At 39.7% G+C, this 14,387-nt stretch overlaps 1 protein-coding gene across 1 annotated transcript in view; it reads left to right on the top strand.

Moving 5' to 3' along the window:
• Positions 1–12,572, top strand: part of PPT2 (palmitoyl-protein thioesterase 2) — a 44,789-nt gene extending 32,217 nt beyond the window's left edge. The window contains exons 7-9 of the mRNA XM_053721985.1: positions 10,272–10,356; positions 10,502–10,556; positions 11,401–12,572. Coding sequence (XP_053577960.1) covers positions 10,272–10,356; positions 10,502–10,556; positions 11,401–11,544 — 284 coding nt within the window. The 3' untranslated portion in view covers positions 11,545–12,572. The remainder of the gene's footprint in view (positions 1–10,271; positions 10,357–10,501; positions 10,557–11,400) is intronic.
• The last annotated feature ends 1,815 nt before the right edge of the window (positions 12,573–14,387 follow it).

Below are 14,387 nucleotides of genomic sequence, written 5' to 3'. Positions count from 1 at the left end.
TAAGTCAGCATGAAGGGGTAGCCCCCGATCCGGGACCGGATCTAGTAGGGGGCAGACTCTCTCTCTTTGCTCAGGCCTGGGCAAGAGACGTTCAGGATTCCTGGGCAGTAGAAATTGTAACCCATGGATACCTTCTAGATTTAAAGGATTCCCCTCCAAGGGGGAGGTTCCATCTGTCTCAATTGTCTGTAAACCCGACAAAAAGAGAGGCGTTCTTATGCTGTGTAGAAGGCCTCTTTACCATGGGAGTGATCTGCCCGGTTCCAAAAGCAGAACAGGGGCAGGGGTTCTACTCCAATCTGTTTATAGTTCCCAAAAAGGAGGGAACCTTCAGACCAATTCTGGATCTCAAGATCCTAAACCAATTCCTAAGAGTTCCATCTATCAAGATGGAGACCATTCGGACTATCTTACCATTGATCCAGGAGGGTCAATATATGACCACCGTGGACTTAAAGGATGCATATCTACACATTCCTATCCACAAAGATCATCACCAGTTCCTCAGGTTCGCCTTTCTGGACAAGCATTATCAGTTTGTGGCTCTTCCTTTCGGGTTGGCCACGGCGCCGCAAATCTTCATGAAGGTGCTAGGGTCCCTTCTGGCGGTTCTAAGGTCACGGGGCATAGCAGTGGCGCCTTATCTAGACGACATTCTAATTCAAGCGTCGTCCTTCCAACTAGCCAAGTCTCACATGGACTTAGTGTTGGCCTTTCTAAGGTCTCACGGGTGGAAAGTGAACGTAAAAAATAGTTCTCTTTCCCCCCTCACAAGAGTTTAATTTCTAGGGACTCTGATAGACTCGGTGGACATGAAAATATTTCTGACGGAGGTCAGGAAATCAAAGATTTTGTCCACCTGCCGAGCTCTTCATTCCATTCCTCGCCGTCAGTGGCTCAGTGTATGGAGGTAATCGGACTAATGGTAGCGGCAATGGACATAGTTCCGTTTGCTCGCTTGCATCTCAGACCACTGCAACTATGCATGCTCAATCAGTGGAATGGGGATTATGCGGATTTATCTCCTCCGATAAATCTGGATCAAGAGACCAGAGACTCTCTTCTTTGGTGGTTGTCACAGGATCATCTGTCCCAGGGAATGTGTTTCCGCAGGCCAGAATGGGTTATAGTGACGACAGACGCCAGTCTTCTGGGCTGGGGTGCAGTCTGGAATTCCCTGAAAGCTCAGGGTTTGTGGACTCGGGAGGAGGCTCTCCTACTGATGGAATTAAGAGCGATATTCAATGCTCTCCAGGCATGGCCTCAGCTGGCTTCGGCCAGATTCATCAGGTTTCAGTCGGACAACATCACGACTATGGCTTATATCAATCATCAGGGCGGAACAAAGAGTTCCATAGCGATGATAGAGGTCTCAAGGATAATCCAATGGGCAGAGGCTCACTCTTGCTATCTGTCAGCAATCTATATCCCAGGTGTAGAGAACTGGGAAGCAGATTTTCTAAGTCGTCAGACTTTTCATCCGGGGGAGTGGGAACTCCATCCGGAGGTGTTTGCTCAGCTGGTGTGGCTATGGGGCACACCGGAGTTGGATGTGATGGCGTCTCGTCAGAACGCCAAACTTCCTCGTTACGGCTCCAGGTCAAGGGATCCTCAGGCTGTACTGATAGATGCTCTAGCAGTACCCTGGTCGTTCAACCTGGCTTATGTGTTTCCACCTTTCCCTCTCCTTCCACGTCTGATTGCCAGAATCAAACAGGAGAGAGCGTCTGTGATTTTGATAGCGCCTGCGTGGCCATGCAGGACTTGGTATGCAGACCTGGTGGACAAGTCATCCCTTCCACCATGGTCTCTGCCATTGAGACAGGACCTTCTGATTCAAGGTCCATTCAAGCATCCAAATCTAATTTCTCTGCAACTGACTGCTTGGAGATTGAACGCTTGATTCTATCAAAGCGGGGTTTCTCAGATTCAGTCATAAATACCTTGATTCAGGCTTGAAAGCCTGTTACCAGGAAAATTTATCATAAGATATGGCGTAAATATCTTTTTTGGTGTGAATCCAAAGGCTTCTCCTGGAGTAAAATCAGGATTCCTAGGATTTTGTCTTTTCTCCAAGAGGGATTGGAGAAAGGATTATCAGCTAGTTCCCTAAAGGGACAGATATCTGCTCTGTCTATTTTGTTGCACAAGCGGCTGGCAGATGTTCCAGATGTTCGGGCTTTTTGTCAGGCTTTAGTTAGAATTAAGCCTGTGTTTAAACCTGTGTTTAAACTTATTGCTCCGGCATGGAGCTTAAATTTAGTTCTTAGAGTTCTTCAGGGGGTTCCGTTTGAACCCATGCATTCCATAGATATTAAGCTTTTATCTTGGAAAGTTTTGTTCCTAGTTGCTATCTCTTCAGCTCTAAGCGTTTCTGAACTATCTGCATTACAATGTGACTCACCTTATCTGGTGTTCCATGCTGATAAGGTGGTTTTGCGTACCAAGCCTGGGTTCCTACCTAAGGTTATTACTTACAGGAATATCAATCAAGAAATTGTTGTTCCTTCTCTGTGTCCTAATCCTTCTTGTAAGAAGGAACGTCTGTTGCACAACTTGGACGTGGTTCGTGCTTTGAAATTTTATTTGCAGGCAACCAAAGATTTTCGTCAAACATCTTCTTTGTTTGTTGTCTATTCTGGAAAGCGTAGGGGTCAAAAGGCTACGGCGACATCTCTTTCCTTTTGGCTGAAAAGCATCATCCGTTTGGCTTATGAGACTGCTGGACAGCAGCCTCCTAAAAGGATTACAGCTCATTCTACTAGAGCGGTAGCTTACACATGGGCTTTTAAAAATTATGCTTCTGTTGAACAGATTTGTAAGGCTGCGACTTGGTCTTCGCTTCATACCTTTTCAAAATTTTACAAATGTGATACTTTTGCTTCTTCGGAGGCTATTTTTGGGAGAAAGGTTTTGCAAGCAGTGGTGCATTCCGTTTAGGTTCCTGTCTTGTGCCTCCCTTCATCCGTGTCCTAAAGCTTTGGTATTGGTATCCCACAAGTTAGGATGAATCCGTGTACTCGGTACATCATGCAAAAGAAAACAAAATTTATGCTTACCTGATAAATTTCTTCTGCAATGTACTGAGTCCACGGCCCGCCCTGTCTATTCAAGACAGATAGTATTTTTCTTATGTAAACTTCAGTCACCTCTGCACCTTATAGTTTCTCCTTTTCTTCCTTGGCCTTCGGTCGAATGACTGGGGGGTGGAGTTAAGGGGGGAGCTATATAGACAGCTCTGCTGTGGTGCTCTCTTTGCTACTTTCTGTCAGGAAGGACAATATCCCACAAGTTAGGATGAATCCGTGGACTCGGTACATCGCAAAAGAAAGAAATTTATCAGGTAAGCATAAATTTTGTTTTTTGATGTAATTGAAAGGAAAATGTTTTATTTTTGTTAAGCTGGTTTTCTATTTACATAGAAAAGGTAACAAGTGAGAGGGGAGGAGGAGGGAAAGAGGAGAGGAAAAAAAAAAGAAAAAAGGAAAAATATTGTCTTGGGTAAAATTTTTGTTTTTTCTTTGCTTTACTTGAGATTGCTCACTTATGGGTAAATAATAAGAACAATCAAGCTGAAAAAATTATATAACTTTTGTAATTGATCTGTCATACAATATAGAGTAAAGAACCCAGTTTTAAATACCCAATAAACTTTAAATAAGAAAATGCGAGGGTACTTTCTCTCCCTCTAGGGGAAGGTCCATGCTATACAAAATAACGGCCATAGTCACTGTTAGTATAACATAAGTTACAAGGGCCTTTTTGGTTAGTGAGTCATATCACATAGAAAAATATTTACACTCAGTTGAGTAGAATCAACGAATTGTGTTTAAAGAATCAGTTAACTTATTATTTCTCCCAAAGAGTGTTTCTACTTTTCCTTTTCAAGAAAATAGTCTTAAAAAGTTAATAAGTTAAGTAAACTTTTATTGGCTGATGCTAAAGGGAGGCATTAATCATTTTAAAATCCTGCATATTTACTAGTCTCATTTTTAGTAAATCTCCCCTTAAAACCAACAGGTTTAAAGAAAATTACTATAATAAAAGCCGCACCTTAGGTAATACATGATTATTTGTTGTTTCCCTACATGACTGAATAAGAGAACTTCCTTTCCCTTCACTCCCCTCTCCCTTTTTTTTTTCCCCCTGCACTAAATCCACTTATCACAATTTTTGTTTTAAGGATTATTTCACTAAGGGGGTTGATATCCCTTCATTCACAATATTTTTTTCCACACTGGTAAATATTACCCTTTTATTTCACCCCACGTCTTTTCCTTCCTTTTCTTTTCACACTATTCACAAGCTTGGTTTGGGAATTACTGACCAACCTAATAATATATGGATAAATATATTCACACTCACTTTAAAACTTCTCCTTCAGTCATGTCAGGGAAACAAAGAGACAAAAGGAACAAAGCAGTTCTTGAAACCACAACAGGTGCGCAATCATCTTCTATTAATCTCCCACCTATGTCCGATACATTAGATATTCAAGCATTGGTTACAAGCATCTCATATTCGATATATTAAAAACTGAGATTAAACAAGACATAGCATCTTTGTCTAGTGAAGTGAAACAATTTTCTCATAGACTCTCTGAGGTTGAGCAAAGAATATCAGATCTTGAGGATCTTAACACGACTTATAAAACTGTTCTTGACTCAACAAAAGCTTCATTTTTGAAAATGCAGAGTAAAATAGAAGATATAGAGGATAGATCTAGAAGAAACAACTTGAGGATCATTGGGGTCCTGGAGGAAAAACAGTTCGAAGATCTAGATAGGCTGCTCACAGTCACATTATTATTATCGGTTATTTGTAGAGCGCCAACAGATTCCGCAGCGCTAACATTACCCCAGTTACTTCAGATCTCAGAATCTTATCCACAGATAGTCATCGAAAGGGCCCATAGGACAGGATCATTCACTTCTAGTAAAACAAATACAAGGCCGAGACCAATAATCGCAAAGGTCTTAAATTTCCAACACAAAGTTACAATGCTTCAAGCTTTTCGCAAACACCAGCCAATCTTTCTGGGTGAGGCAAAAATCCTCATGTTTCAGGATTACTCGGTAGAGACAGCTACAAAAAGGAGGGAGCTTGCCCCTCTTTGCTCAAATTTTATAAAACAAGGTGTTCGGGCAACTTTACTCTACCCAGCAAAACTGAAACTGGTAATAAATGGTCAAATACACTTTTTTGAGTCAGCACACAAAGCTGGAAAATTCTTCGATGAGAAATATCCGCCAGCATAAAAGTTAAATTATGTGACAAAATGAATGTAGATAAGTTAGATGCCCTGAGTGCTTTAGAATGTATAGACTCCTTAAATACAGGTGCAGGGAGGGAAGTGGGATTAAACGTCCTCCAATGGCTTGTTTTAATTTGGGATACCCCCCTTTTTTTTTTCTTGTTTCCTTTCTTTCCCCTATTTTTAGTATTCTTGAATGGCTACTGAGAATAAATTAAAACTGACCTCCTGGAACATAGGAGGCCTTACTTCACCCATTAAACGAAAAATAATATTATCCCATCTGAGAAAAAGTAATACGGACATAGCCTTTTTGCCAGAAACGCACTTAAAACCAGAAGAAGTGCTCAAACTGAAAACTTCCTGGGTTAAAGAAGTCTTATTTTCCTCTTCCTCAAAGAGAAAAGTGGGGTAGCGATCCTCTTGGGAAAAAAGCTTTCATACGAAATCATACATGTAGACACAGACCACGAAGGAAGGTATCTAATCGCAAAAATTAAAATAATGAAAATACTGTACACATTTTGTAATGTTTATGCTCCCAATGTTTTTAGCCACTCCTTTTGGGACAATCTGCAAAACAAGCTTATGTCCTATGCCGAAGGTTATCTCATTCTTGGTGGCGACTTTAATATGGCTCCGAAACATCCTCTGGATAGACTGAGACAGAATCTTCATACTATAAAAACTAAAAGAGATAATTTAGAGTCAAAATTATTTATCAAACTAATAAGTAATTTGAAGGTTTGTGATATTTGGAGACTTCAAAATCCTGATGCTAGAGACTACACATGTCACTCGAGGGCACATAAATCACTATCCAGAATAGATCTCTATTTGTTGGATGACAGACTTTCCAAGTCAAAAGTGATAGCAGAGATCTTGCCAATTACCACCTCTGATCATCCCCCGATCTCTCTTGATTTCCAATTAAGTCCTATGCTTCCCAGGAATACTGGTTTCCGGTTCCCACGTTACTTAGCCTCGGACATCAAGTTTAAGAACTGGCTTATTGCTAGATTTCGCTAATTTGCTGTATTCAATCGAGAACATATTCCCAGACCTGCGGTGTTCTGGAAAACCGCTAAAGCAGTCCTTCGGGGGGATATACTAGCATACAACATATTAAGGACCAAAAAATTCAAGCTAAGAGAAAGGGAACTATTAAAAGCTGTAATGAATGCTTACAACCAATATATCTTTCAAAGAACCTCTGAGAATTGGTCTAGGTACACAGCCGCATTAGCAGAAAGAGATTCTTTTTTTCTCTACCAAACATCCCAGAGAGATCTCAGACTGCAGGCGAAACTATATCGGTATGGGAGTAAAACCGGTAAACTCCTGGCGAATTTGGTTAGGCGCGATAGGGTCTCCCCTATCATTAATTCTTTATACTTTAAAGGTAAATATCTCAAAACATCTGAAGAATTACTCAGTGTTTTTGCAGAATATTACAAGACTCTATATTCATCTAAGGCTTCAAATGTCAAAGGACGTGAGGAATTCTGGGAAAAAATATCTTACCCGACAGCAACCCCCGAGTTACTTGAAAAATTATGTGCCCTGATAGCAGAGATAGAAACAGTTACAACAATTAAAAAGCTTGCTTTGAATAAAGCCCCAGAACCCGATGCTCTCCCAAATGAATTTTACAAGATACTAATGCCTGAAATATCAACACATTTAACAGCACTTTTTAATGACTTATACATTAAAGGTAACACACCAACGTCTGACTTTGTTGCTTCACATACCACTCTTATTATTAAACAAGGGAAAGATCCTGCCAAAAAAGAATCTTACAGACCCATAGCACTCCTCAATACGGATTATAAACTCTTAACAGCTATATTGGCACGAAGGCTTCAAACCCTTCTCCCCACTATTATCCATAACGATCAAGCTGGCTTTTTGCTGAAACGTAATTCCTCAGCTAAAGTAAGAGAGGTATTTCTAACAATAGATCACTTTAAAGCAAGGGAGGGGCAGCAAGAGGCGGTGGGAGAGGACACCTCGGACATGGCGATCATCTCAACAGACACGGAAAAAGCGTTTGACTCGGTACATCATGACCTTATCTCATTTACTTTAAAACAGCTCAGAGTTAGTGGTAATTTCTTGAGTTTCTTTAACAACATTTGTACAAAAATGCCTCCACGAGAATAATAGTAAACAGTGTCCCCACACAGGTTATAAAATTAGAGAGGGGCACAAGGCAGGGTTGTCCTCTCTCTCCCCGCTTCTATTCGATCTAGCCATTGAACCCCTTGCTATTCAAATTCGGCAACATTTAGACGGGATTAAGATTAACAACAAGGAGTTGCGAATTGCACTTTATGCAGATGACGTCTTAATATACATATCAAATACTTCTAGAAACATCCCAAAACTCCTCTCATTAATTGAACAGTTTGGATCTTTCTCAGGCTATAAGGTCAACGCTGCGAAATCGGAGCTACTCTGGGTCAAACAGACTAAGGACTCACTAACAGCTATTCCTTTTAACATAGTGCAGGACTCATTCAAATATCTAGGTATTTGGATATCGTCTAACCCCGATAACTGGTACACTTTGAATTTACTCCCTATACTTACCAACATAAAAGAAACTCTAAAAAAACTGGCAGAAGCTTCCTCTCTCGCTATCGGGGCGTATAGCCCTTTATAAAATGGCTCTTCTCCCTAAAATCCTCTATGTCCTCCAGAATACGCCTCTGCTTCTTAAAACAAAGGATATTCTATCATTTAATGTGGCTCTACGAACAGTCATCTGGCAGAACAGAAAACCTAGAATCTCATTAGCCAGACTAGCGCTACCTAGGAATCTTGGGGGATTGTCCCTCCCTGACCTTCGCTTATATAACCAAGTGTTTTTGGCACGAATTGTAGCAGACTGGGTAACCAATAGTAACTATGTAACAAACGGTGAACATGAGAGTAGTATATTCTACCCATTTTCACTGTTAGCCTTGATACACTGTAACGGTAAAATGATACCTACTGAATTGAAAAGGATAAGATTCATATTCAACCCAATTTGTATGTGGAGGAAGATCTGTTCCTCTCTCCACATTAAGTCTGGGGTCTCAAGATATATCCCATTATTGAATAAGCCTCAGTTCCTAGCAGGGATGCAGTCAGCTCTATTTTCTAACTGGGCAACTTTAGGCCTTGTTAAGGTCGAACAACTTTTAGATTTCGAAAGAAGATGTATTAAGACCTTTAATTCCCTTAAGGAGGAGTTCCATATCCCTAACAAAAACTTCTTTGCGTAACTTCAGGCGAGACACTTTGCCCTTAAACTGGTGGCCGATTATGGCTGGGACTAGTCACTGGTAGAAGCGGAGAACTGGCTAATGTTAGTTAAGACCGGGTTCACGTCAATTTAATTTATTTATCAAATCTTGACCTCAACTAAAGGCCCTGACACAATGGAAAAAATTCATTCCAAGTGGGCTTCAATGTTTGAACAAGACTCTTTGGATCCAGCCCTACTCATTTCCTCGATTCAAGAGGCCTCTCGTGTTACTCTCTCTGCAACCTGGAGGGAATCGCATGTAAGGCTATTGCACATGACTTATTTCACTCCGAAAAAGGGCTTCAAATGTCTGAACACTAGCTTTAACAAATGCCCAAAATGCTCGCTTTTGGCGGCTAACCTTCTGCATATGATGTGGGAATGTCCAAAACTCCAGAATTTCTGGTTGAGAGTACAATATTGGCTGAATAACATAGTTGGTGTTCCTTCTCTTACTATTTCATCCAGGAGGGTAGTTTTTCTTGCCGATACTACAGGGACATCATATGATAACACTAAAATTGTAAGCATGGTCATCCTTGCGGTTAGATACCTGATCTTAAAAAAGTGGAAAACAAAAGTAATCCCAAGTATATTAGAAGTAAAAAAACTGCTTAAAGAAACAATGTATCATTGAACAAGTTGACACTAATTTGCAAAATGACAGAGATGTGAAGAGTTTTTTTTCCAAGTGGTCCCAATTTATTAAAGCCCTTTCCCCTAGTGAGATTGAGTATATAATATATCCATTCAAAGATACGGAACTGATTTTTCTAGGAATATGGTAGGCAGCTGCATTTCAATTGGGGCCCAGCTGGGGTTCTTTTTCCCTTTTTTTTTTTTCCCCTCTTCTGTATGATTTTATATAGAAAGACAAAAGGTTGAAGGACAGAACCATGATTTGTAACTTACGAGACTAATTGTTTTCTTCACTATGGCCAAGAAAAAGTTCAATTTACTCCAGGTCAGGAAATTAGGTGGTAAAGTAGATTAGTTACAATGGAAAATGGCTTAGCCCTTCTTTTAATTTTTTGATTTCTCATATTTTCAGATAACTGGGGCAGTCAGGTTGTTACTGATGCTAAGTCTTTCAGTAACTCTATGAATGAGACTATTTATTTGTTATTTTATGTTTGTCTGTGTGGTTTGATTGTCTGTTTAGTTTATGTGTTAGTAGATTGTTTAAGACTAATAATAACAAAAACCCCAAGATTGTGGTACAAGAATATATTTAATAGAACAATTGTCGTTTCATTGAAAACTCCTCAAGCTTTATATCCTGAGATTACTATATAATCTAATGTAAGTTTTATGTTTTCGTTTGTTCTTTTTCACCTCCCACCTTGCGAGGTGGGACAAAGGCTTAATTTGTATTACTATATCACTTCTTGGATTTAAATAAAAAAAATAAAAATTGTATGCTCTCTCTACATTGTGGCCCTTTAAATGAGTTTTCACACCGCTTACATTTTAGAGCTTATTTTCCCATAACTCACATTTCTAATTTGAGATTGGAGCTCTAGTATTTGAGACTCACTATATTAATTTTCCTAAAGGATATTGTCCTTTTTCTTTTACATTGAGCACAAACAACAAATTCCTTCTTTGATTTCTCAAATCTTGTGTCACTCTACAATTGTTGTCCCTCACATACACATCCTCTTTTTTTTCCCTGGGTGGGAATTATCCACTCACATTCTCTCTCTCTTGTCCCTACAGAGTGGAGAAAAAACTTCCTACGCCTCCGCAGAATGGTCCTCATAGGTGGTCCCGATGATGGAGTTATCACTCCTTGGCAATCCAGGTATGTAACCTTGAGGATTAAGGTGTCATTTTTTAAATTTTGTATTGGTAACTTCATGCCGTTAACAAAAGGCGCGTAGGGGATTGGGGGGGGGGGGGGGAAACAAGTAAAATCTTATTTATTGTTTGTTGTTTTTTTCTTTCAGTCACTTTGGGTTTTATGATGCAAATGAGACCGTCCAGGAGATGAAAGAGCAAATGGTATGAGGTTCTGTTAGTTCCCTAAATACTATCTCTTTTTTTTTTTTTTTACTCTATTCCATTATTTCTCTCTTGCATCTTCTCTGTTCTTCCTACAGTTTATCTGCCATTCCCATTTTCCTCCACCAGTTCTTCTGTTTGTTCCTCTTCCACTCCTCCTATTGTGCTTCCATGTTTGTCTGCTCCTCAGCCATTTTGTCACTCCCTCTACTCCTTGCTTAGCATCTCTGTGTGACCCCATCCTTAGGCGCTCCTTTCTGCTTTTCTTTTAGCCCTTTTCTCTGCTCATCTTCCTTTAGACGTTTTTGCTCCTCCTTCAGGCCCTCCTATTGCTCCCTTTTCAGACATTGGGCTTCATCTACTAAGCTGCAAATGCTGCTATGGAGTCCTTGTGGGAAGCAGCTTCTTACCATCTCGGCCACCTCTGAGTTGGGGGAGATAAATCAACTTGAACGCATTCATTTGGGGTGACTTTCAGGTGGTTGCATTAGCAAATGCTTGTACAGTAGCACATACGGGCATAGTACGTACAGTGTCCCCTGTCTGTTTTCTGCAAAGCCAGAAGGACAGGTTCCCAAGTCGTAAATCTTGTCCACCTGCTCTTTGTACATGGGACATATTCTGCCTTATATGCTCCCCCCCGTCTTCAGCCCCAATCTCTTGTCTTCCTTTAGTTCTTTTGGTTCCACATTTCCCCCTTCTTATCGTTCTGCTTTCTTCATCTGTTCTTTTCTTACTTTTCTGTTCCTCCATCTTGATATGGTTTTCTACATCTAATTCTCTTATTCCATCTGCCTATCGTCCCCTTCACACTACTCAATATGGTCTACTTCTCCCTCACCAGGTATACCAGCAGGACTCTTTTGGTCTTCATACTCTGGATAAACGAGGAGGAATCTCTGTGTTCTCCGTTCCAGGCATCGTTCATACCATGTGGCATTCAAATGAGACATTTTACAAACAGTACATTGACAAATGGCTAACTTAAAGCCACAAACCATCTCCCTCTCCCTACATGTTCCAAAACAAAAATTGCACCTTGGAAGAGAAAGTGGAGTAACAATTTCCTTGCCCGAACAGCAACGTCTTTCGCTTCATCCTGCTAGAGCTGAGTAGACCACCTTGTTATTTGACATGATCCATATTACCTAATATCTTACATTTTATTCCACTTCCTTTCTCGTTTTATTCTTCTGCACCCATTTTATTTTGGTCTTCTTTTCCACTACCAGACAACGGCCCATTTTACTTAGATTACATTAGGGTGCATTACATCCCATAAAGCAGATATTTTATTGAGGATACAAAGCAGGATATTGACCTTGCAACTTTCTAACTTTTTCACAATGGAAAAGGAAATGGATCGTCTAATGTCCAACCCCCCTTTTTTTTTTTTTGCACAAGCAGGAGTTGGGCTTCCAAAAAAAGACTAATTTGGAAAGGGAATGCTTTACCATTTTGCCTAAAATTCCTTAACAGAGTTACATAAACATTGGTTGAAGGGAAAACATTTTGGGATGCTTTTCGGATTCTTTTTGAAGAGTGGACTCCATATGGGAAGCAGCTTTATATTGTGCCAGACCCACATTTAATTATGGAAGCCCTGTTGGTTTGGATGGTACCCAGTTGTACAGATTTAGCTGTTCCCTTCATTGCTGCAATATGGGAAATCATTTACAATGCAACACACCCATCTTCCTTTAGCACAGACACACAACGGTCTACCTGGGCAGGTGGCTGGTAATATTTGTATAAAATATTTTTAAATTGTAGATAGGGCCGGCCAGTAAAGCTCAGGGGGGAATATGTTAGTATTTATAATTATGGAACCACGTTGGCAGTGTTGCGGTACATAGGCACAAGAGCTAACACTCCATTGGAAGGAAAGGACTGTGTTAGCTGTGAAATGTCAGGGAAAAAAATGAACACTGCCCAATATAAACTTGTAATGATCATATGTTTCAGCTTTTTTTTATTGTTATTGTGTTGAATAAACTATATGTGTGAATTGATTGATCAGAGCTGTATTAGTCAGAATGCTTTGCACATCCAGAACGTAAGCAATTAGTATTACAGTTACCGAAATGTATTGCATAAACTAGAGCAGAGGTCACGAATATGGGGATCTGAGCACTACAATGACCAGAATGCATTGCACACATAGCATTCATGATGAGAAATAGATGGATCAGAAAATATCACAAATCCTGAATGGAGAGAGAGAAAATTGGGTCAATCTTATCTAGAAACAGAGATAGAACCCATACATTTAGCAACCACAAAGTATTGGAAGCTATAGCAAAACCAGAATCAGAGGGAAACTGAAAAACAGGAACCAGAATTCATTCTAGATCCTGGTCAGTGGGAGACTAGGACTACAAACACTAAAAATAATTGTGACTCCAGAACCAGATAGATAGATAAATAACTACATAGACCAGTGTTTATCAATATCAGTCCTCATGGAGGTTTAAATGGCCTGGCCAGATGTTTATAATATCTGAACTAGGGCAAAGGTAAAATAATCAGCTGACCAGTAACCATGGTTATTAACCCCTTAATGACCACAGCACTTTTCCATTTTCTGTCCGTTTGGGACCAAGTCTATTTTTACATTTTTGCGGTGTTTGCGTTTAGCTGTAATTTTCCCCTTACTCATTTACTATACCCACACATATTATATACCGTTTTTCTCGCCATTAAATGGACTTTCAAAATCTACCATTATTTTCATCATATCTTATAATTTGCTATAAAACAAAAATACAAAATATGATGAAAAAAAAATGAAAAAACCCCACTTTTTCTAACTTTGACCCCCAAAATCACATCTACAACCACCAAAAAACACCCATGCTAAATAGTTTCTAAATTTTGTCCTGAGTTTATAAATACCCAATGTTTACATGTTCTTTGTTTTTTTTGCAAGTTATAGGGCCATAAATACAAGTAGCACTTTGCTATTTCCAAACCACTTTTTTTCAAAATTAGCGCTAGTTACATTGGAACACTGATATCTTTCAGGAATCCCTGAATATCCCTTGACATGTATATATTTTTTTTAGAAGACATCCCAAAGTATTGATCTAGGACAATTTTGGTATATTTCATACCACCATTTCACCGCCAAATGCGATCAAATAAAAAAAAATGTTCACTTTTTCACAAATTTTTTCACAAACTTTAGGTTTCTCACTGAAATTATTTACAAACAACTCATGAAATTATGGAATAAATGGTTGTAAATGCTTCTCTGGGATCCCCTTTGTTCATAAATAGCAGACTTATATGGCTTTGGCTTTACTTTTTGGTAATTAGAAGGCTGCTAAATGCCACTGCGCACCACATGTGTATTATGCCCAGCAGTTAAGGGGTTAATTAGGGAGCATGTATGGAGCTTCAATTTTAGCTCTAGTGTAGTGTAGTAGACAACCCCAAGTATTGATCTAGGCCCATTTTGGTATATTTCATGCCACCATTTCACAGCCAAAAGCGATCAAATAAAAAAAAAATTGTTCACTTTTTCAAACTTTAGGTTTCTCACTAAAATTATTTACAAACAGCTTGTGCAATTATGGCACAGATGGTTGTAAATGCTTCTCTGGGATCCCCTTTGTTCAGAAATAGCAGACATATATGGCTTTGGCGTTGCTTTTTGGTAATTAGAAGGCCGCTAAATGCTGCTGCGCATCACACGTGTATTATGGCTAGCAGTGAAGGGGTTAATTAGGTAGTTTGTAGGGAGCTTGCAGGGTTAATTTTAGCTTTAGTGTAGAGATCAGCCTCCCACCTGACACATCCCACCCCCTGATCCCTCCCAAACAGCTCTCT

This window comes from Bombina bombina, chromosome 7, assembly GCF_027579735.1.
Source record: "Bombina bombina isolate aBomBom1 chromosome 7, aBomBom1.pri, whole genome shotgun sequence".
Taxonomy (NCBI): Eukaryota; Metazoa; Chordata; class Amphibia; order Anura; family Bombinatoridae; genus Bombina; species Bombina bombina.
This window is presented reverse-complemented; position numbering and strand designations above follow the sequence as displayed.